Source organism: Callorhinchus milii, unplaced genomic scaffold (assembly GCF_018977255.1).
Source record: "Callorhinchus milii isolate IMCB2004 unplaced genomic scaffold, IMCB_Cmil_1.0 Scaffold6, whole genome shotgun sequence".
Taxonomy (NCBI): domain Eukaryota; kingdom Metazoa; phylum Chordata; class Chondrichthyes; order Chimaeriformes; family Callorhinchidae; genus Callorhinchus; species Callorhinchus milii.
The window spans coordinates 15,233,794-15,257,816 of NW_024704747.1; the positions used below are offsets into that span (position 1 = coordinate 15,233,794).

Consider the following 24,023-nt stretch of genomic DNA (forward strand, 5'->3'; position numbering starts at 1 on the left):
TATTTTTGAGGGAGAGGCCAGGGAGGTTGAGGAAGTCAGAGCCGCAGGATAGAAGACAATGATGGGAGCCAATGAGCATGGCTTCCGTCTTGTCACCATTTAGTTCCAGGTAGTTTTCGCTCATCCAGGCCCTGATGTCTGCCAGACAAGCCGACAGAACACCTAGAGTTGCATCTGGAGGATTTGTGAGATTTGTGTGTCATCCACATAACATTGCCAAGAGGGAGCATATACATGAGGAAGAGGAGGGGGTCAAGGATGGAGCCCTTGGGTACACCACAGGTGATCGGTTTAGGGCGGGAGGAGAAACTGTTTGAAGAGATAAAGTGAAGTTGGTTTGTTAGGTAGGACTCGAAAGGTCTGTACCTTCCGGTCAGTGTGTGGGGCGATATGAATGTGAAACAGAGAAGGCACTGCCCACACTGGGATGGGATGAGTTGGAGTATAGAAAGGGTGGGGGGAGTTGCAGGTGGGGGTTGTGAGGGAAAGGGCAGTGAGGAGACTGTAAAGTTATCTGACTGTAAAGTTCTCCAGGCAGGGCTGGTGGGAGGTATCTGGTGGGATGCCATCACTAGAGTGTTAGCTGCACAGTTTTTACTGCTGCTGTTGTTACTGTAAAGTACCATTAGAAAAGTCCAGTATCTGTGTCCACAATTGAAAATCTCTTCCAGAAGCAAAATTAGTCACAAGCTTTGTCAATGGATTATTGTTTGCTCCCACGGCTGAAGCTCTTCACGTGGTGGAATGTCTGCTACTTAAGATGACTGAATGCTTCAATACTGCCTGTTGTTAGCCAAGGAAGGAGATTTGACATGAGCCATCTGCTGGTGCCCAATTGACCCGGGGCTGAATTCCTATCAGCTTGGTTCAGATGGTGGGAGGAGCTTGTTCTAACACTCTATGAATGTTGCTTGGTCATTTTCCCAGTAATTGGAATCTAGATTTCAGTGTGAATTGTTGAAGGATACTCAGCCACTGAGTTCCGGAAGTGTCCTCTGGAGCATTGCTCTCATCTGTTACAGAGGGTCAGCTAGATTTATTACACCGCTGTGCGCAATTGGCTGGTGAGTTTCGCTCACAAAATATCGAGTCAATTCACTTTACAGTATATGCTGTGAAGTGATTTGAGATGTCTCGACGATGTGATGTCAAATGCATGGATTATTATTGTTCAAATGCTCTGGGGAAACTTGCAGGTTAGACCCCACCTGGTGTAATAGATAGAACTGCAGCTTAGAACTTGGGAGTTCACTGGTTTGAATCCTGTGCTGAGTTTGCTGATTAGACAGGGGGAGGCTAAATGAATCATAGAATCGTACAGCACAAAAAGAAGCCATTTGGCCCACCGAGTTTGTGCCGGCTCTTTGAATAGAGCAATTCATGTCAATCCCACTCCCCAGCCCTTTCCCCATAACCCTGCAGACCCGTCCTCCTCAAATACCCGTCCACCGCGTTTTTAAAAGTTGTTATCGAATCGGCCTCCACCACCCTTTCAGGCAATGCAACAGCTCGCTGCGTGNAAAAAATTCTTCTCACCTCCCCTCTGCTTCTTTTAGATACTATTTTGAATCTGTGACCTCGAGTCACCGACACACCCACCAGTGGAAACAGTTTTTCCCTTTCTAACCTATCAAATCCCCTCATGATTTTGAAGTGCTTCACAAGGTATACTGCAACGTGTAGTGACTGTGTGTTTTGTCTGCAAATGTGTAGCCAATTTGCATGTAGCATTGTCCCACAAACAGCCATGAAGTGAATGACCAATTTTGTCTGGGGGAATTGTTGGTCAGGACACTGGAGAAACTCTCTTCTTTTTTTGAATAGCAACGCAGGATTTTTAACATCCACCTGAGCAAACAGACAGGACCTCGATTTAATATCTCATCCAAAGTACACCACCTCCAACAATGCAGCATTCATCCAGCTCTAAATTCTAGTGTCAGCCTAGATTGTGAGTTCAAAGTCCTGATATTGGGCTTGTCTCTTACCAACCCTGTCCTTAGCAATCCCCGGGACAGAGAGGGATTGACAGGGCAGGAAGAGGGGGAGAGAGAGAGGGGGGTTTGGGAGGAAGTGGAGGGAGAGGGGTGACACTCTCCTCTCCTCTCCCCCCCTCTCTCTCTCTCTCTCTAGCCCCTCTCACTCACACACATTCGAGCTCCTTCTCTCACACACACTATCAATTAATCTTCTCACTCCAATTCTCACACTCTCTCTTCCCTCTCACACTCCACCTTTGCCCTCTCCTCTACTCTCTCTCACACATTCTCTCCCACTCTCAATTACTCTGTCAATCTCCAACTCTCTGTTTCTTTTTCTCCCCCTCTCCCATCACATTCACTCCCTCCCCACTCACACGCGCTCTCACACACTCTCTCCCCCACACTCTCTCTCCCCCTCTCCCACACTCCCTCACAGTCTTTCTCTCACTCCCCCTTTCTTACCTCTCTCCCACACACATACTCTCCTCTATCTCCCCCTCTCTCTCACCCTCTCTGTCCTCCAATCTCTCACCCCTCTCTTCCCCTCCCCCCCTTCTCTCCCCCCACCTCATAAAATCATAGAATCATACAGCACAGAAAAAGGCCATTCAGCCCATTGCGTCTGCGCTGGCTCCTAAAAGAGCAATCCAACTCAATCCCACCGGCCCGTTTTATCTCCATAGCCCTGCAATCCTGTCCTCCACAAATACCCATCTACTTCTCTCTTAAAAGTTGTTATTGAATCGGCTTCCACCACCCTTTCAATTAATGCATTCCAGATCCGAACAACTCGCTGGGTGAAACATTTTTTCCTAATCTCCTCTCTGTTTCTTTTAACAACTGTCTTAAATCGGTTTCCTCAGGTTACTGACCCACATGCCAGTGGAAACAGTTTTTCCCGGGTCAACCTATCAAATCCTCTCATTAGCTTGAAAACATCTATTAAATCCCCTCTTAATGTTCTCTGCTCTAGGGAAGATTAATCCTAGTTTCTCTAACCTCTCCTCATAACTAAGGTCCTTCACTCCTGGTACCATCCTGGTAAACCTCCTCTGCACCCTCTCCAATGCCCTAACATCTTTCCTGAAGTGCGGTGCCCGGAACTGAATGCAGTACTCCAACTGAGGCCTAACCAGCATTTTATAAATATTCAACATAACCTCCTGAATTTTGAATTCTATGCCCCTATTTATAAAACCTAGTATCCCGTATGCTTTTTTTACATCTCCCCTTCTCTCTCCCCACTCCTCCCACTCTCTTGCCCCCCCCCCCTCCCCCTCTCTCTCACCCTCTCTCTCTCCACTCCCTCTTTCTCGCCCTTCCCCATCTATCTCCCCTTCTTTCCTCTCTCTCTTCCCCGTTTCTCTTTCCCCTCATCTCTCTTTCCCATTTCTCTGCCCCTTCTCTCTCCCCCAGCTCTCTCTCCCCAACTTTCTCTCTCTCCCCTGCTTTCTCTCTCTCCCCCGTGGGCCACCTGTTGGACAATACTGTTCTGCAGCATTGTCTTCTGCTCACATGCATGTGTAATAGGAGGTTGAGAAAGGGTCAGACTCAGTTGTGATTCTCTGTACTGTTGAGTGGCCTGTCGACTCGCACTGCCAAATTTTAGTGGGTGGGGCGTTGGAAGCCAAACACTCATAATACTACACTCTATATTCCCCGCCCGCACACACCCACCACCCCCCACCCCAAGGAGGAATTCAGCTCTCCTCAATAGGGAGATTGACGGCTGATTCCACATGACACCTTTGACGATGTGCACATCCCATCAATGTCCTACAAATCCAAAGGTGCCAACCGGAAATCCAACCAGAATTTCATTCCATAAGACTCTCGTGGTGGAATCTGCAGCCTGAAAAAAAAGACCTTTGCAGTGTCGATTGGAATAGGAACTGAAAGATTGTCTATGTGTGTGAGTGTTTAGCTGAGGCTCATCGGGAACACTGATCATGTGCAGTGCTGAGAAGGTTTCCAGAGAGAGAGAGAGAAGAGCGAGAGGGGAGGATGGAAGCACTTAGCATGCAGTATTCCATTTGTGCACTGGGAAATGTAGCAGTGGATTTCCCACGGATATTCCAGACCAAGTTATCCTCTGTGGACTTGAGGAATTCCCTTTCAGACCATTAGTAGAAAGACGAGTTTGGTGGGAATCTTTGAGCAGTGCAGGATTTCAACTGCAAAAGTAAGAAACGCTTTCTGTACTCTGTCGTAAAATGCCTGGACATTTAGGAGTGAAATCAGGCAGTACTTTATCACACAAAGGGTAGTGGAAATCTGGAAAACTCCCAAAAAAGCTGTGGATACTGGATCAATTGAAATTTTCAAGACTAACATCAATACATTTTTGTTAGGTAAGGGTATCGAGGGATATGGAGCAAAGGTGGGTAGGTGGTGTTCAGGTACAGATAAGCCACGATCTAATACAATGGGAGAACAGACTCGAGGGGTTGAATGGCCTTCTCCTGTTCACCTACTCATGTTCCTATATCTGGCACAACACTCCGAGCAGTTACACCAGCAAACGTAACCTACTGTTCTCCCCATTGTTGAATCAGTGATGGGATAGAAGAGCTCCATGTGGAGGAGGTGGGGGTCCTTTGCTGAGCCGAGTCACAGCCTTCAGTCAAGGAGAGGGAAAGGTAGAGAATTGCCATAGCAAAATTGCCATAGCTTCGCAAGCGAGAGGACCTGGGTTCGATTCCCAGGCAGGGCGAAACCTTAGGCAAGTTTCCTTACTCCACATGCCTCTATTTGCCTAGTAGTAAGTAGGAACCCGGTTGTTAGTCAATTGGCAGATGGCTTTGCAGGGGTAATAATATCTCCACCCCAAAAAATATTGGTCACTCAATCTACGAATGTTTGTGGGACACTGATGTGCGTAATTGGCTGCCGAGTTTCACCCAAAAAATACACAGACAATCCACTTTACAATATACTCTGTGAAGCGCTTTGAGACATCTCAACAAAGTGATAAAGAGCTATATTGTAGCTCAGTGGTTAGAGCACTCGCCTTGCAAGCGAGAGGCCTGGGTTCTATTCCCAACAGGATGAAATATTGGGCAAACTTCCTTACTCCATGCGCCTTTATTTACTTAGCAGTATGTAGGAACCTGGCTGTTATAGTCGATTGGTGGATCGCTTAATCTACGACTGTTTTGGGACACCTCTGTGCGCAATTGACTGCTGCGCTTCACCCACAAATATACAGTCAATTCACTTTATATTCTGTGAAGCACTTTGAGATGTCTAGAAAACGTGAAAAGCGCTGTACCAAATGCAAGGATTATTATTTTATTATAAGTTGCCACCAGCACTCGAAGATAGCTCCTAACTGGGCGCCCACGTCCAGAGTATTTGGGGTTTCATAAGTGGTGTTGAATTTGCCATCTGTCCCTCTCTCTTTAGGCCGTGTCGACTCTGTGTCACTGCTCCAGTTGATCGGAGACCCTCCTGCCGAACACATTACCGTGCTGTCCGATGCCGACCAAAGACCAATATACAAGATCGGGCCAGGGGTGAACACTGGCCAGCTGGCGATATCCTACCTATCGAGCCCCTTGTTTCGGGATTTCTCTCTCCTGTTCAACATCAAGCCGACGTCCAGGAAGGGTGGTGTACTCTTCGCGGTCACGGACGCCAGCCAGAGGGTCATTTACGTGGGGGTGAAGCTCTCGGAGATCAGCGCTGGAGCACAGAACATCATCTTCTACTACACGGAGCCCGGGTCTCAGTCCTCTTTTCAGGCCGCCACGTTCAAGGTACTGCCCCTGATCAACAAGTGGACCAAGATTGCCCTGAGTGTGGAGGGCGAGAAGGTGGTGTTATACCTGAACTGCGAGGAGCATTCAAGCAAGCAATTCGAAAGGTCTCCTGATGCCTTGGTACTCGATCCGGCCTCTGGGATCTTTGTGGCGATGGCTGGGGGAGCAGATCCTGACAAGTTCCTGGTAAGTTCCAGAGATGTGGGGAGCTAACCTGTGGGTTGGGCTTACCTTGTGTACACACAGAATACTACAGATGTGAACATGTTCATACAGGACATTACAGGTGTGAGCAGGTGCACACAGGGTGTTACAGGTGTGTAACACCCATATGCACACGGGGCACTGCAAATCATTTAACATGATTTACAAAACACAGTCGCTGCACTTTACTTTAAATCCTGTGAAGTGCTTTGTGACATCCTCCCAACGTGCAAAATGCTGTATCAACAACAACAAATTACATGTAACAACAACAACAAATTACATGTGTACATCGCCTTTGACGTTAGGAGTACGTCCCAAGGTGCTGGACAGTCGGGGATTTGAAGTAACGTCCACTTGAACAGGCAGTAAGGCCTCGGTCTAACGTCCCACCTGGAGGGCCCCACCTGTGACAATCCCAGCGCTGCACTGGAGCCTAGATTGTGAGCTCAAAGTCTTAATGGCAGCAAGTTTCTTCACTCAAGGCAGACGTGGTTTAAAAGCTGAGATATTGTATTTGCTGCGATCTGTAACTCTTTCTCTCTCATGGGCGAATGGCCACAATAATTCTTTTGCTAATATTAAGGCCCAGAATGCTGGTTCCTAGGGTCTGCAGGACGGGTCCTTGACTGGAGCAGGGAATGTGACCGGCGGGGAACGCCAGGATTCCTGATGACAGAAGTGCTATTCATTCAGCCCAGTGACCTGCCAGCGTTGGGCTCTAAGAGTCACAGTCTTGCCCCAGTGCTACACTGTGTAGGAGTCACAGCCTTATTGACTGCGGCCCCGAGACAAAGGTGGGATTCTAATCCGAGCATTGCTCTTCCCACCATTATTCAGCACTTGGGCTTCCACTGTGCCGCACTCAGGCTGTGCTGTCATCCTCCTACATTTTTGGCACCATCTGTGGGACAAAGGTTTTCCCTGCATGTGTCTGAGACTGAGGGGCCTTCAGGCTTTCTTTCACTCACTCCTGTCCACAAGATACCATGGTGACAGAGGGACAGTCAGGGACAGGCTCCCCCACGTCAGAGCTCTGGTCTGGACTGGGGAAGGACTGTCGTGTGTCAGAGCTTTGGATGCTATCTCCTAGCCGGAGCCTGATGTAGATGCTCTTTCACTGTTGCAGGGTATCATGGCAGACCTGATGTTCATAAGTAATCCATGGGCAGCAGAGCGTTATTGTGAGGAAGAGGAAGAAGGAGATGACTGGGAGGTGAGTATGCGAGGGCCTTTGCTCCAGTTGCCCCCTCAGGGTCCGAGTGAATAGTGGCCCCCACATTGCCCCACTCAGGGGTTAGCATTGCCACCTCCGAGATGCAAGAAAATGGCCAACAACTCTCGAGCCAGTCTCTGCCTTCACGTACCCTAACACCTCCTCTCAGGACTTTCTGACTTATTTCCCTGAGTACTCCAGTACATTAAACCAGGGTGGGGTCAACCTTCTGGCTACTGAGGGTCAGAGGCTGCATTTGAGAAAAGTCTGTGTGCCACATAAGCAATATATTTGGCCAGTCCTGGTTATCATCTCCTGACTGGCCAGCCCTGGTGACCATCTCCTGACTGGCCAGCCCTGGTGAGCATCTCCTGACTGGCCAGCCCTGGTGACCATCTCCTGACTGGCCAGCCCTGGTGAGCATCTCCTGACTGGCCAGCCCTGGTGACCATCTCCTGACTGGCCAGCCCTGGTGACCATCTCCTGACTGGCCAGCCCTGGTGACCATCTCCTGACTGGCCAGCCCTGGTGAGCATCTCCTGACTGGCCAGCCCTGGTGACCATCTCCTGACTGGCCAGCCCTGGTGACCATCTCCTGACTGGCCAGCCCTGGTGACCATCTCCTGACTGGCCAGCCCTGGTGACCATCTCCTGACTGGCCAGCCCTGGTGACCATCTCCTGATTGGCCAGTCCCGTTACCGGGCAGAGCCTTAGCACCTAGTGACCATCTCCTGATTGGCCAGTCCCGTTACCGGGCAGAGCCTTAGCACCTAGTGACCATCTCCTGATTGGCCAGTCCCGTTACCGGCCAGAGCCTTAGCACCTAGTGACCATCTCCTGATTGGCCAGTCCCGTTACCGGCCAGAGCCTGAGCCCTTAGTGACAGTCTCCCGATTGGCTCAGGGCCTGCGCGTTACCTGCATTTGTTCATCAGACAAAGAAGTTGGGAATGATTCTCGGACCGGATTAAATCATCCTCCGGGCCGGATGCAACCCCTGGGCTGTCAGTTGGACCACGCTGCGATAAACCAAAGGACCTTTAATTTAATATGCAGTTTGAATAGAAAGAAATTGCATCTCTTCAAACTGCACATTAGACCAAAGGAACGTCACAGTGTTTGAATGGATACATATTGCACAAATCGTCAGCACTACAATTTTTGAATGAACGCGCTAAGTAAATCCACTCATTCGAATGAAATTGCGAATTGTGACATTAACAGGTGATTTGCTCAAAAAAAGGCACGTTACCGTTTTTTTACCGACAAGGCAGTTAAAAAAATACAGCCAGGCTGGTTAGAAATCCGGCAGGTGGCAATCCTATCAGGGTGTAGAGAGGAAGTGACCTTGGCGGTGGGTATGTCATGGTCCGAGGTGCTGCTGGTGCTCTGGAGGTATTCCCAGAGCTCCGAGCGCCAGTGGGAGATCTTGGAGGGTCTGAGACAAAGCTTGTGCTTTGTGCTTAATCTGGAACCAGAGGGCTGGGATTTTTCCCACTCAGCTCCTATTAATCTGGCAAATCAGATCCCTAACACGTAGAGTGGTCCTGGCTGATAAGCAGCAGGACGATTGACAGACCGTAGCCACAATGGCGAACTATGCAGTTTTAGCTGATTAAACTCCCAACAGTGCCCCAACACACACTCTGGGGTCCCCAAGCTTTGGCTCTTGCCACCCTGCAATACTCCCCGGAACTAGGCAAGTCGGGTGCATCTCTCCAGGGAGAGATTGTGCATTCTATACCAGACACAGGAAAATTTCCATATGTAGGTGAATTCTGAGTAGTTTGGTTTGGAGACTCTTAAGCATGGTGATGGGTTTGTGGGTGTGTCAGACAGCCAGCTGGTCACAAAAAGTGTCTTCCTGTACTTTGTAATGGTAGCACTGAGGAATGAGCTTCAGAGAGCCCCACGTATTGGTCAGACACTACGCAAAGGCACCTCAGAAACTGCCTTGCGCTCCAATCTCCCCTGCAAAGGGCTGAAATGGGAAGATAATTAAATTATTCAGAGAAGCAGCAGATTGATCACTGTTTGTGTGTATGTGTCTGTCTGTCTATCTTTGTGTGTATGTGCCGGTGTGTGCGTTCTTCTGTCTCGCAGGCCTCTGGAGACTTCGGAAGTGGATCCTCAGAGAGGGGAAAAGCTCCTGGAATAGAAACGGTAAGAGAGTAGGAAATTGAGCGGGTGTCAATAGCTACATTCTGTCCGCTAACTCTGCCTGTCCTGAACCAGTCTGTCAACTTCTGGTATCAGCTGCAGTTGGGGAGAGCGCTTTAATACCTCATGCTCAAACCCCCTCCTTGCCCCACCCCTCCCTCCTCCCCCGCCCTACCCCTTGCCCCTGGCCCTTCCCTACTCCCCCCGCGCCTTCCCTCCTCTCCTCCTCCCGTCCCTCCCATGCCCTCACAGACTAAAACTGACTAGGATTGTCTGGGTTACAGGTGACTGCCCCCTCACAGCACCTCCCTGATCGCTTGCCAATGACACCCCCGCCCATCAACGCTGAGCGGGTCAGACCGGAGGAAAACAGCCGACGAACCCTGGGCTCAGGAACCGAGAGAGGTACGAGCTGGCGGAGTGACTGTGTGAGGGAGGGGAGGATGGCAATTTATATAAAAAGATCAGCTTTCCACTTGATATAATCTCTGTCATGTCAGAAAGTCTCAGCACCTATCAGCAGTGCAAAGCGTTATTTATCGCAACTCAATGGTTTCACTGGCAGCAAGATTATAGCACCATCCAGAGGCACAACTGTGAACTGCACAAGCAAAGCCTCCGATCAATTTGTGAATGAAAAGCCTGTCACAAGAGTTCGCACAAGCACAAGATCATTTTAATGAAGAAGGCCCTTTGGCTCACCTGATCTCATCCTACCAGAATACTCACCCTACTGTCCTCGCAATCAACATTGAGGTGTTTTTCAATGAGTCCCAGTGTCCTGACCTCAACTACTCTGCCTGGTAATCGGTTCCAGTTGTTAATTACCTTCTGGGTAAAGGAAAATGCTCTGGTGACTGTCCTGAAATTGCCCTTCATAATTCTAAACGTATGTCCTCTTGTTCTAACAGGTGTATCCCAAAGTATTCATCTGAGTTTACCTTTTCAATCCGATTTGAAATTGTATACACCTCTATAAGTTCCCCTCTGAGTCGCCGTCTTTCAAGGCTGAAGAACCCTAGATTGTTCTAATTGGTAGCTCTCTTGAATCCAAAGGCTGTATGTTCAAGCCCCACATCAGGACTTTGAATTCATGAAGTCCAGGCTGAAGCTGCAGTGCAGTGCTGGAGATGTGCTGCATTGCAACGTGTTGCTACATTTTGAAGACGTGAAAGGCGATACATCAAATGCAAGAAATATTATTAGTAAATGTCTATGGTCTGGAGTCTAGTCAGTTTCCTCGGCTCCGTGCACTAAAATTATTGATGATCCTGTTCTCAGGAACTCCAGGTGCTGATTTGCTGAAAGGGGAGCGTGGAGAGAAGGGGGAGAAGGGAAGCCACGGCTCTCCTGGTCCAAAAGGTGACAGCAGCTCCATCTACAGCACATCGACCGCTATCAAAGGGGAAAGGGTACGTGCGACTCGGAAAGCCCAGCAACTCCAGCTGTGGCCAGTGTCATCCCATCGTCCCAGACAACTCTGTCACATGGAGCGTACAATAAAATCCTGGACTGAGGAGATCAGACACTGCTGACTGGCAACTGCAGAGACCTAAATGGAACCGATTGAATGAGACAGAATGAGAGAGTGGGGACATTGTTTGTGTGTGAGTGAGAGAGACAGAAATAGAGAGCGAGATGAGCATCCTGTGTGTGTGACAGACAGACAGATAGCCAGACAGAGGAGCCATCGTGTGTTTGTGTGTGACAGAGACACACAGAGGAGCCATTGTGTAAGCTGTAAGCTGATCACCAGCAAATTCCATCTCATCACCTAAACCTTGTGTCTTTTGACCTGTACATTTAAATGCTTTTGGCAGTGTCTGTCGCTGACGTTTATCTTCCTCTCCACAGGGTGAAAAAGGAGAGGCCGGTGAAAAGGTAGCTGCTCTCTGGACTTTTTAATTTTCAGGTGTGGAGGTTGAGGCCACTTTCCCAGGAGACTTATCTCAGCTGTCAATCTCGGTCCAGTGGGCAGCCCCGCCCATGATTATAAACTTCCTAATTAAAACCTTGTGGGTTCAAGCCCTACAATGGGATTTCGACACCCCAATCCAGTGCTGGGGTAAGCGGTTCATTGTAAAAGTACTGTCCCTCAGATGAGACATCAAACCAAGGTCCCGTCCACCTGTTGGACATTAAAGATCCTGTGACGCTTTTCGAAAAGAGAAGGGAGCCCAACAAGAACAACAACTTGCATTTATATAGTTCCCTTCGTGTGGGGTTGCATCTCGGAGCGCTTAACAGTGGTGGAATCTGATGAGGAGGTGGGAGGAGGGAGAAGATGACAAAGCACGGTCAAAGGGAAAGGTCTTCGGGTGTGATCTGAAATAGGGGAAGGTGGAGGGATTGAGGGAGAGAGCAACAGATAAAATCAATCATTCCACTTCATGGCTGTTTGTGGAACATTACTGTGCGTAAATTGGCTCCCGTGATCCACTACAAAATACGATCACTGCGCTTTACAGTAAATCCTGTGAAGCATGTTGAGATTAAAGGTGCCATATCAAATGTAAGGATTCTTCTATTCTTACTCTAACCGTCTTTCTATCTCACGAACCTGTTGCTAGGGATCCGCTGGATTTGGCTACCGTGGACCCAAAGGGGATAAAGGAAACTCCGGGAACCGAGGGGCCCCGGGCTTGCCTGGCCCCCCTGGATCTCCTGCTACTGTGGTACAGCGCGGCGATGGGATAGTGATGGAGCACGTGGCTGCCCACGGTCCGCCTGGACCACCAGGCCCAGCCGGCCCCCCGGGGAATGACGGCGAGCCGGTGAGTAGCAAGTAAAACAAATGACAGCAGCCATCTGTGAGCTCCCAGCCTGCTACAGCCCTTCCATGTGTTTAAGAGGAAACTCAATTCATAAGTGAGGGAGAGAGAAATAGAGGGGTAAAAGCGAAGGGAAATAGAGGGGTAAAAGAGAAGGGAATAGAGAGGTAAATGAGAAGGGAATAGAGGGTAAATTAGAAGGGAATAGAGGGATATAAGAGAAGGGAATAGAGGGATAAAAGGGAAGAGAATAGAGGGTTATAAGAGAAGGGAATCAAGGGGTATAAGAGAAGGGCATTTTAAGGCATGGAATACCACGCCCTGGTGACAAGAGTGTAGATACCAGCACAAACTAGTTATTATTATTAAACTAGTTGGTCTGAATGGCCTGATTCTGCGCTGTGACATTCTGTGTAATTCTATGTAATTCTATGTTAATGTAGTAATAATCTGTAAGGCAGTTTGGTGTAAAACCTTCACTTCACATCACTTAGGGTTTAGAAAGTGCTTCAGCACATTTGTTTTACGTGAAAGACCCTCTGTAGGTCTAGTGTCAGCCTGACTCACTTGCTAAGACTCTCGCCTCCTAGTTAGGCCTCACAACTCATATAGTCTAAACTGACACTCCATTGTGGGGGGGTTGGGTGCTGCATTGTTGGCAATCCCATCCTTCAGATGAGACGTTAAACCAAGATCCCATGGCACTAGTTGAAAAGAGAAAGGAGTTTCTCTCAGTGTCCTGGTCAACAATCTTCCAATAAAACTGGTCATTAACTCAATGTCTCAGTGGGACATTGCTGCATGCAAATTGGCTCCCGCATTTGCCTACTAAATACAATCACTACATTTGACAGCACTTTTAGCTGTCCTTCTGACTTGAAAGGTGCTGTAATAATTTATCATTATCGTTATTATTGTCTCTGAGAGCATTTGTCCGCTCTGGACTGGACTGGATTAGGTTTCTCCTAACCCTAGTGTGTTGTCTCCTCTCTTGCAGGGGGACCCTGGCGAGGATGGGAAAGCGGTGAGTGGATGTGTCCCTTTGTTTCTCACAATTCATGGGCTTCTATCACTAATTACTGAACGGATCGATTTTAAGATCCTCTCACTCGTTTTCAAACCCCTTTATGCCCTCGCACTTCCCTACCTATCCAACCTGCTTACCTAAAGAGATACGGAGACAAGAAGACTGGGAAAGGGATTCGGGGAGGTGTTTATGTGTACTGCCAGCGATGGGATTATAGAGGGATCGTGGAGGGCTGAATAGTCTGCTGTTCCTAAATGCTAAACACTCCCCCTTCTTCCCAAGCACCACAGGCTGAGACTACACTGCCTTCCCAACAACCAACAACTTCTCCCCTTGATTTCTTCACCCTCCACTCCTCCCTCGGACTGCCATCTTCACAAAAAAAGAGTTACATGGGCAAAAAACAGCAACACCATTATGGGTGTGATGCTAACTCCAGTGGAGTCTTGTGAGGAGTCGCATGCTCAGTCTGTAGGATCTGTTGGTTTGTGTGGTTTTACAGCAGGTGTTCGTTCATATTTGAAAGTCCTTTGATAGTATTTGTAGCCTGCATCACAGACTCCTCGTGCACCCTGATGTGCTTTATCTTTGCTTCCTTGCCCAGGGTGAGGTTGGGCCTCAAGGGTTCCCCGGAACTGCTGGTGACCAAGGACCCAGGGGTGAGAAGGTAAGTGAGCAGTATTTTGGTGAGTTACATTTGATGGAGACTCAAGTGTCAATTTTGCATAAATTTTGAGGGAATCGATGTTTGACAACTGAGGAATGAAAGGAAGTGAGTGACTAGCACAAGGCGAGGAGAACAAAGTGTGGAAGGTGGAGTTGGTGTGTGGGGGAGGCTTTAATCTGGGCTTCACTATTCCCTGTCTGTGTAACTGGGAGTAACTGTGTGCAGTAGGCATGGTGAGCCTCTCTGATGTCTGGATGCGGAGAATTTCGGATCAGCAAACACTCGGCTCAGACTGAACCCTTCTCGCCTTTCCCGCAGGGTGACCGAGGTGAGGGGGTGCCAGGACCAAGAGGGCCCCCCGGCCCCCCCGGACCACCAGCCATGGATGGCAAGACAGAAAAGCTGGTGGGTGACTCTTCCGGCACCATCACGGAGCTCAATTCCCACAGTGTCACAGTGTCGGTGTCTCTCCTCACCCTCTCACCCTCTCTCTCTCTCTCTCTATCTCCAGACATTTCTTGATATGGAAGGTTCTGGATTTGAAGGCGATCTACAGCACTTCAGGGTAAGAGTCACAGCAGTAAAATCAGTGTATGATTAGAGTGGAAAGTGGGGATGGGGGATGATAATTGTTGGATATTTATATGGACCACAAGAATAGGTGGTTTAGTTACTGCTCGAGTCTGAGGAGCTTGACCTTTGGAACAGGGCAGGTGCACTCACCCTCCCTTGGGGTCGGCCCAACCATTGGCAGTCGGGCCTTCAGCTTTTCTGTCCCCACCATCTGGAACTCCATCCCCGAATCTCTCTGCCTTGCCCAATACCTCGCCTCCTTCAAGACTTTCCTCTTTGACCATGCTTTTGGCCACCCTCCCACCTCCACTCTTCCCTAACCTTCAGCTCTCTTGATCCCAATCTGCTGCTCAGGTGGACACCCCTCATTGTCCAACATCTTGGGACATTGTTCTGACTTGAAAGGAGCTATAAATGTAATTTGTTGTTCTTGTTGTTGGGAGTGGAGGCAATGGCTGGACAGATGCTCCTTGAACTTTCTGATTGAAATCTATTTTCTCCCCTTCCAGGGTATCCCAGGGCTCCCAGGCCCGCCTGGGCCTCCGGGTGTTCCAGGGCTTCCTGGTAAACCTGGAGAGTTTGGTATGAACCAGACTGGAGACCATGCAGCACTGGGCCGGAGAGGGATAGATGGGATACCTGGGATTCCAGGACCTCCGGTAAGTGATGGAATTCAGGAGAATGATCCGATTTCACCTGGTCCAGAAGATATTGATCCAAGTTTGTCTTCCTCTTGCAAGAGCTTTGGTTTCACACTCTGAGATGCTAATCCCCAAGAAGGACTTTCTATAAATAAAGTAGTTTAGTCCGCAATACTTTGGGCCTGCGGTCAGAGCCTGCCCATTGGACTTGTCGGTACATACAAGCTGTCCAGACCACAAGTTCAAATCCCTGGTCTATGTTGAGTGAGCTGATCTTAGCCAGGGCAGTGATTGGGGAGGAGGAGGGGGAACTGTTGTCCTAGGTGTCTCTGAATAGGGAGAGAAGAATTAGCCAGGATTCCCGTTCCTAACTAGTGTTCAGAGATTCCCCCCTGAACCCCCCAGGGGGAGTGTCCGGTCAGGACAGGTTTGAAATGGAAAGTTTTCCTCCCCTTGTGATAAATGGAGCCAATATTCAGAGTCAATGTTCACAACTGAATAATGGCTCCTTGGATGAGGAACGAGAAGATAAACCACTGATCATGAAACATGACCCCCAGATCCCAGCAGAAGGGAATAGGAACACCTCATTTGAGAGGGGATTATGGGAGAGAGGAGATGTGGCATGGAAAATGGAAGTGAAAACTTAGTCCAAGAGAAAAACAAGTTATGTATTGGCCATTTCTGATTCATTGCTGGATCATAAGATTGGTTTGGATGAAGAAGGCCATTTGGCCCATTTGATCTCATCTTATCTTGCTAAGTGGGGAATGTGCAGTAAATCCTGATCTTCTGAGGTGAACATGTTGCCTGCAGCACGCACAGCAAACTTACTGAGGACTGTCCAGGCCAGAGAAGATTCAATTGTCTTTCATTTGTCTCCTCTGAGTTTGGTCCCAACACACACATTGTTGAGCACCATTGAATTGAAGTAAATTGTGTCTCCCTGGTTTTACGGAGGTTCTGGGTGGCAGGGGAAGTGGTGGGGGGAAGGAGGAGAGAGCAGAGAAGCTTGCGTGTTACTGTCACATTACCACATTGTAACACAGGGAGGTACTGTCAAGTGCTCCAAAGACTCAGGACACAGTCACTGCACATGACACATGGCAGGCTTTGCAACATTTTAACATTAGAAAGGCGATATCATATTCAGGGATTCTTGTTATAAAGTGTAATGACTGTAGGCAAACGTGGCACTATTCACACTCTCATTGCATTGACTTTTGATTACAGGGGCCCACTGGTCCACATGGGAGTGATGGCCATCCGGGATTACCGGGTCCTAAGGGAGAGCAGGTACGTGAGCTCGGTTTAATCGTGGGGGGGATTGGGGGGATTCTCTGTCCCGTTGGGTTATTAACAGGATCTTTTCTGTGCTCTCAGGGCGAGGCAGGTGAGCTCGGCCTCCCAGGAGCACTGGGGATGAAGGTAAGATCCATGTTGCCATGGATACTAATGTGACTGGCATTGTTACCGTGGATACACATGTCAGTTTAGTCGTACCTATGATATCTGACCAAATGGCATGGCACAGTTGCCATGGTTACTGGTGGTTGTATGACCACAGTAGTTTTACTGAGGATGCCGATACCGATATGGCAAAGGTCGGTGTTTGAGTATTGCGAAAGTTGAAAAGCCGAACGACGAGACTGTCGCTCGGTATTTGAGAAACATGTCATCAACAGCTTGTTATTGTTTCCTGTTTCCTCACAGGGATCCCCTGGAGCGGAAGGCCCCCTTGGACAGCCTGGCTTGGCGGGGTTGCCAGGACCAATGGGACCCCGAGGCCCGCCTGGACCCCCTGGACCACCATCGACCCATTTCACTGCTGGGTTTGTAAGTAGCCCCACTTTTCAACTTGTGCCCTGATGCCCATAAAACACACAGTCACTAAATTTGACACTATATCCTCTGAAACATTTTGAGGTGTCCTGATGATGTGAAAGGCATCATACCAAATGTAAGAATTATTAGTTACTATTGCTCGGTGCTTTTGGCATCTCTGACAGTATTGTTCTGCATTAATTTTCTCAATCTTATTAAACACTTAAACAAATTCTCTAAGATAACTTCTCCTGGAGACTTTTTGAGGTTGAAGCTCATCTTTAGTTAAGTTTAGCCCAAGTAACTCTGAGCAGTTCTGGGATGTCATGTTATTTCTTTGTAGGATGACATGGAAGGATCTGGAATACCATTCCTGAGTGGAATTCCTGGGGAAAGAGGGATAGAAGGAGTTCAGGTAAATATAAGTTCTGGAGCGTGAGCATCTCTCTGGTCTCTTGTGTCTGACGTTGTGTATAATTAACCAGAGCCCTATGGCAAGCTATGCTGTTTTAGCTGGTTAGACTCCAGCAGTACTCCAAATCACACTCTGGGGTCCCCAAGCCTTGGTTCTTGCCAGCCTACACCTAATACACTTCGGAATTAGGTAAGCAGGGTGCGTCCGTTCAGGGACAGAGTACGCACACAATCCATTTCCAGACACAGGGAAACTTCCATGTGTAGGTGCATACGCATGTGTTTGGTCTGGATACTATTAAGCATGGTGATGTGTCAGACACCTGGCTGACTAAAAAAAGTGTGTACTTATAAGCTGAAGAATGATTTTTCACCTTTCCCCCCATCTTCCTCAGCTCCCCCACCTCCAGCTTAGTGCTCCCAACCAGCTGTGTGAATTGCTTTGAGGTGTGCTCCTGACATGGAAGACTCTATAGAAATGTAAAATGGTTGAACTTTCTCCTTTGCCTCTTTCTTACCTGAAAATGATGGCTTGACAGGCCCCGGCAACCTGGAAGACCAAACCCAAATGGCCGTTCTCCCCACGTGAGCCCAGCTAGTGAATGTCTGCAGTGATGGGCAGCCCTCTCCTGTCCACACACACGTTTGGGTTTCAGCAAGGGGCTTAGAAAGATAAGGCAGAGTAGATAGTGTAGCTGGTTATTTCTTCTCCCCCCAAATCAGTGTGAGCTCAGGGAGTTGCTAACCCACCAGTGCATGCGTGGCTTCTGCTTATTGTTTGGGTTGCTCTGTGTGTGGGTGCAAAGTTCTTCCTCTTGACTCCAGCCTGTGGTTTGCTGTTTTCTGAGCGCACCAGCCAGCTCTGATGTCAGTGTATATGGAAAGCTCCACATCCTGCACAAACTACACACAATTGGCTCCTGTGGCCTCTTAGAGTCACCATAGGAATGTGGCAAGAGTTTAGGACCGGATGTGGACCAGCATGGGCAAATATAGCAGGTCACAAAAAGATATAATTTGTGTGAGTGTGCAACCACCATACTTTCCGGGATTGTCATAATTATTTCCATTTGTTCCCCTGTCACGTTCACTCTGCAGCTAGTCTGTTACAATCTTTGGTGGAGTCAATTCTGACACAAAGAGGCTTGGTTATATTTTCCCTATACATTGACGGAAACTATTGATGGCAAAATAACACTGCCAAGATCCGCCAATGTCATTCTAATTGCTGAGGTCATGCGATCTGTGGAGATCTGACAGAATTGACGCAATGAACTGAAGGGCCTCTTCCTGTCCCTGTTTTCCTATGAGGCTGTGGTTGTAAGACCGTAATCACCTTGCGTGCTTTTGTATGTTGTTTATTATCACACTGAAAGCCTGGTCTATTTTTTAGGGGGTTACGGGGGCACCTGGATTGCCTGGACAACCTGGCATGAAGGTGAGGAATCAGTTGTACAGGAATACGCATGTTTGCTTTACTTTAACAAGGGTCTTCTCTCATTGAGCACTTGCTGTTTAACGGTGAGAGCGCCTCATCTATTCGGTCTATATGTGGAATGAGCAGAAATCAAGCTGGAACTATAAAGTGGCTTAGTTGAGTTGTTTGGTGTTGGGTCAGGTGGCTTCACCCTGGATTGACAGTCATTTGGGCAAAAGAAGCACAAAATGGTCTTCTTTCTGTTGGCCACAAAATTACGTAGACATATCCAATTCACTCCATGGCTGTTAGTCATTCCTGTGTTCCCCTACAAATACAGTTACAGAATATCTGGTGAAGCACTTTGAGGTATCCTCTCAATATGAAAGGCACTATATTTCCTTAATCCACACGCCTGATAAGAATCCCTCAAGAAAAAAAAGTAATAAATTGGTCACTTCAGTCCACGACTGTTTGTGGGACACTGCTGTGCACAATTGGCTGCCGCGTTTCGCCCACAAATATACAGTCAATTCACTTTACAGTGTATTCTATGAACTGCCTTGAGACATCCAGAAGACGTGAAAAGCACTGTATCAAATGCAAGGATTATTATTATATGAAATATAAGGATTATTATTTTATTTAACCCCTCCCTCAGTAGATGGGCCATCGACCCCCCCACCCCCCCGCACACACACACACACCCACACTGACAAACTAATTTCATTGCCACTCATTCAGTAGCAAGTACCCAGCAGGTGCTAAGGTATTCCTTGGCGTGTGATACTGTGGTCTTGCTCTGGTCTCTGTGACCTGAATTTGTGAATATAGCCCAACACTTCAGAGACCTTGAACGCAGAGCCTCCTATAAGACCGCCGGTCATCACTGATCTGTGAGCAAACAATGGAAGAGAGAAAGCCCATATCAGCTGTAGACCTCACCACTCTCCAGTCTGTCCATTTAACAGCACAGCTTCTGTCTTTTCTGAACAGGGTATGCCTGGGATCCAAGGACAACCGGTAAGTTCTGACTACCTGGTCTTGTTTCAGTTTATTTCATTGAACCTGGAGGGAAGCTGAGTGGGAGGGGTGGGGGTTGAGGGGTAGGGGTGGTAGTGGTTTTCTGGGTGGAGGGCGGTGAGGGTTCTGGGTGGGGAGGTTCTGGATGGGGGTGGTTCTGGGTGAGGGGTGGGAGAATTAGTTGGTGAGTTTCAGAGGAAGTTTTACAGGCCAGTTTGATTATAGCCTGAATGATTCAATTTATTTTTATTCTTTTTTCCAGGGGTTGCCTGGACCACCGGGAAGGAATGGGCTGCAAGGATTTATGGGACCTCAGGTGAGAATTGGGTGGTTGTAAGTGTAGGTAGTTTCCCTAAAACCTTGAGGCAGTGCAGCTTGTGAGGGGCCTGAGTCTCAGCCTCCCACTGCATGGGTTTTGCAAAGCTCAGCGACGGTCAGTTTAGTCACAGCCGAGCCGTTGCTTGGATCTCCAGGTCTGAGGTCTCTGAACTCTTTATTCCCACATGCCCACACATCTTGATCCAGACTGGCAGGAATTTTCTTGGGATACTCCCCCTTTAAGAACTTTACTAAAAGTCACCAAGCTAGCCAGTGGTTTAAGGAGAAGGTCCCACTACAAGCATCTTAAGAACAACTAGGAACAGGCAATAAATGCAGTTTGTGTAAATACATCCTGAGATAGACTTAAAAAGGGGCATCCCCAATGGTGTAGTGGACAGAGCAGCAGTGTATGCACTTGGAGCTTGTTGGTTCGAATCCTGGTTCGTGTTGAGTTTACTGGTCTCAACTGCAGCTTTATGTGGGAGATTAAATTGCCCTCAGCTTTCCCAGGATATTAGAAGAAGGAAAACCAGCCAGAGTTCGTGCTCCTGGTCTCTGTGCAGCACTCTCTACTGGTTGTGAACATGTGTGGCAGTCGGGTGGGGAGAGGACAGGATCGGTTGAGTTGGCTGCCAACATTCACTGTCGAGGCAGACATTATTTGTTTAAAAGGGAAACATTGCAGCAATGAATACCTCTGGCTCGCTGGGTCTTGGAGATCAAACCGTCCTGGGAAATGGTGTTACCTGGATCATCCAGGTTTGGCGTTTGGTATGTGAGTTCCAGGTCTGAGCACAGGTGTGTGTGAAGAAGAGATGTCCGTGTATGGTGTCACAGGACAGGAGTGTTAAATCAACGCTACACAAAGTTTAAATTGGCGCAACTTATTCTCTCATTCTAACCCCTGTGTTCTCCTCCCAGGGTCTAAAGGGCGAACATGGAGACACAGGCATGAAGGTAAGGATGAGAATTTTGGCCCAGGCAGGGCTAAATTCCCTCTCAAAAAGAGTAATAAGAATCTGCAATGTATGGTCCCAGGACGCTGCAGACGAGAAACTAGTTACAGAATGACCTGTTTTTAGGCCAGATATAGTGGCTGTGTGCAGGCTCATGCTTCCAGACTCTGCTAATGCCTCACTACTCTCTGGAGTCTGCGGCAGCCTGGGTGATGTTTACTCAATCCACTCTCTCGATCAAACTCACTCTCTCGCATTCTCTTCTCTATTTCTCACTCGCTTTATTTCTTCCTCGCACTCTTACTCTCAGTCACTCACTTTCTCTCCTTCACTCTTTCACTCACTCTCACACACATTCATTTTCACACTCTCCCCTGCCGCTCTCACTCTCAGTTACTGAGAGCCAAGGAGGTTTCTTCCGTTTTATCTCTGCGCATGAAATCATTATCAAACCATTACCACATAGCCTGGAGGAAAATCCGTGTTTCTATGTGGGACGTGTAGTGAAATCTCTAATCCACTCCAGCCGGACATTATTCTGTGAAATGGCCCTAAAGTTGTCAGGTTAATTCCTGCGAGCACTGAATGCTGATCGTACATGTGTCTGTTTCCTTTCAGGGGGAACCAGGCAGGGATGCAGTTGCGATACCTGGCCCGCCAGGACTACCCGGCCCCCCAGGATACATGTACGGAGGTGAAAATGTGAGTACTTCAGGAGCTGTACAACAGGGACAGGAGTGAGCTGCACACGTTGGTAATGGGTTACTCTCAATTAGTCTTCCACGTCACTCCCTGCAAAGTCCTCCAGGCCTGCTCTTCTGCCCATATACCATCCACTGTGAGTGGTCTGCTGCTCACTCCTCACTCCCTGCTTCCTACCATTTCAATCCGTGACTGCTGTGCTCAATTGGCTGCCTCGTTTCATCCGCAAATGCACAGTCAATTCACTTTACAATATATTCTGTGAAGTGCTTTGAGACGTCTCAATGACGTGATAAGGTACTATATCAAATGTAAGGAATATTATTATTATTGGTGACCAAGCCTTCAGTCACTATGTTTGCTATTCTCTGGAACTTTGTTAAAATCTTCAAAATCCTCATTTAAAATTTATCTCGTTCACTGTGACTTTGAACATCAACCTAAAACTCCTCTTTTCCTCTCTGCTCCCTATCCTTGTGAAACACTTTGAGATGCTCCTCCTACGTGAAAGGTACTGTATAAGTGTAGTTTGCTGCTGTACCGGTTACTTACCTATAATGCAGGATGGTGGGAGGTTTATCATGGTGTGTTTTTCACTTGCCAGCAGTGCGGAGGCAGGGGTTGCTGGCCAGGACCGCAGTGGGAAGAGCTGGAGCTCAGATAGAGGGAGGGGGTGCCATGGGTGTTGTGAGTGAGTTAACTTGGCTGCTTCTGGAGTAAGACATTGTCCTAAGATTAGAATTATTTTGAGTTCAGCAGAACACCAGCTACATTGTTAGGGCAGTGTAGAGTGAGCATTCTCTGTATGTAACCTTTGCTGTACCTGGCATAGGATGAGCAGTCGCTGAACAAGCATTGGATAGTTTAAGGGACAACCTGCTCAATACCATTTGTAAGTAGCTGGAACCTTGGCCTATGTTTTAACCTGGATAAAATGATCTTTTGATTTCAGATAATCGGTGGCCATTCAGGCGTGCCAGGGCCAGAGGTGTGTGTAATCCTTCACCTGGTATCGCTTCAGCCTATGATGCTGCACTGGTGCAATGTCCTATCGTGATGCTTTTTCTTTATGCTTTATATTCTCGTGTGGACAGGTTACACTAACCTGTGTACTTTTTACACTGGCTTGTTGGTGATCTGTATTTTGGGTGTAACACTGTCTGGGATCTGTCCTTTTCATGTTTCACTGAGTCCTCGGTTGGTCAGCAGGCCCTGGGCCCTCTATCTCCTGTTAAGGAACCCATGTTATTCACTACAAAGTGCTTTCCAAAATTGCTTACATGTAACATGTGTTGAGCTGTGAGCTCAGCATTAGGATGTGCCTGAGGTTTATAATCACAGTTTCTTTCTCCTTTTCAGGGTCCGAAGGGTATTCCTGGCCAAGCGGGATTCCCAGTAAGAAAGCTTTATTACAGTGTGTGTGAGAGTGTGTGCTGACAATAGGCATCGCCTAGAACACAATGGCAAAGCTCTATAATCTTTTGTCATCCAGTATTTGATCCCTAGGACTGGGTACACCAAGGATCAGTGAGGCCATCACTCCCATCGACACGGGGCTCCATTGGCTCCTCCGAGCACACAGACTTTGGAAGATCTTTCACTTTAAATGACTCAACAACGGCCTTGCTCCACCTGACCTGCAATCCCGACTGGGCCTTCGTCCCCTCTCCCCCCCACCCATTTCCCTCCCAGCTTGGGCTCTCACTCCATCTCATTTGAAATGTTTTCCTATGCGAAAGGAGCTGTATAAGTGTGAATTGTTGAGTGGCACAGTGGGTTTGTGCAGTGTCCTTTTGCCTCTGGATCCTGGGTTCAGCCATTATGGGCATACCTCACTTATCTTGGAGTTTGTGGTGTTTAAACGTTGTTCTTATCTCCATTCTTCCACTAAACATTTTCAATGATTCTCTGCTCCTGCTGTAGGGGCCCAGAGGACCGCAAGGAGAGTCTGGAACCCTAGGGCCTCCAGGACAACCAGGAATGAAGGTGAAAACTTCTGACTAGCACTTGCACAAACTGGCATGGATCAGGCTGACAGGAGCAGGTTGGCAGGAGCAGGTTGGCAGGAGCAGGTTGGCAGGAGCAGGCTGACAGGAGCAGGTTGGCAGGAGCAGGCTGACAGGAGCAGGTTGGCAGGAGCAGGTTGGCAGGAGCAGGTTGGCAGGGGCAGGCATGGAGCAGGCTGGAGAGAAAGGAGAATGACCTCAATTAGTAGTTGTACAGGATTGGAAAGGGGGAAACAACTTCCTTATTCTTACCTAAGGTTTTTTGTTCAGGGTTAATACAAGACATTAGTACTATGTGTGATAGCCTGGCTCAGTTGTAACACTCATCTCTGAGACATAGAAGTTTGTCGATTCAGAC

General features: G+C 48.2%; 1 protein-coding gene across 4 annotated transcripts in view; it reads left to right on the plus strand.

Annotated features, from left to right (window-relative positions):
• col18a1a (collagen type XVIII alpha 1 chain a) overlaps positions 1-24,023 on the plus strand; it is a 111,700-nt gene that overhangs the window by 72,013 nt on the left and 15,664 nt on the right. For 3 of the 4 annotated variants that reach the window (XM_042336061.1, XM_007890809.2, XM_042336060.1), the window contains 24 exons: positions 5,388-5,929; positions 7,077-7,163; positions 9,267-9,326; positions 9,608-9,728; positions 10,605-10,735; positions 11,178-11,204; positions 11,894-12,097; positions 13,092-13,118; positions 13,726-13,788; positions 14,107-14,193; positions 14,300-14,353; positions 14,871-15,020; positions 16,236-16,298; positions 16,386-16,430; positions 16,716-16,838; positions 17,170-17,241; positions 18,634-18,678; positions 19,654-19,680; positions 19,943-19,996; positions 20,923-20,958; positions 21,576-21,659; positions 22,612-22,647; positions 23,019-23,054; positions 23,583-23,645. In XM_042336061.1, coding sequence (XP_042191995.1) covers positions 5,388-5,929; positions 7,077-7,163; positions 9,267-9,326; positions 9,608-9,728; positions 10,605-10,735; positions 11,178-11,204; positions 11,894-12,097; positions 13,092-13,118; positions 13,726-13,788; positions 14,107-14,193; positions 14,300-14,353; positions 14,871-15,020; positions 16,236-16,298; positions 16,386-16,430; positions 16,716-16,838; positions 17,170-17,241; positions 18,634-18,678; positions 19,654-19,680; positions 19,943-19,996; positions 20,923-20,958; positions 21,576-21,659; positions 22,612-22,647; positions 23,019-23,054; positions 23,583-23,645 — 2,237 coding nt within the window. The remainder of the gene's footprint in view (positions 1-5,387; positions 5,930-7,076; positions 7,164-9,266; positions 9,327-9,607; positions 9,729-10,604; positions 10,736-11,177; positions 11,205-11,893; positions 12,098-13,091; positions 13,119-13,725; positions 13,789-14,106; positions 14,194-14,299; positions 14,354-14,870; positions 15,021-16,235; positions 16,299-16,385; positions 16,431-16,715; positions 16,839-17,169; positions 17,242-18,633; positions 18,679-19,653; positions 19,681-19,942; positions 19,997-20,922; positions 20,959-21,575; positions 21,660-22,611; positions 22,648-23,018; positions 23,055-23,582; positions 23,646-24,023) is intronic. The other variant, XM_042336059.1, reaches the window with a different exon arrangement.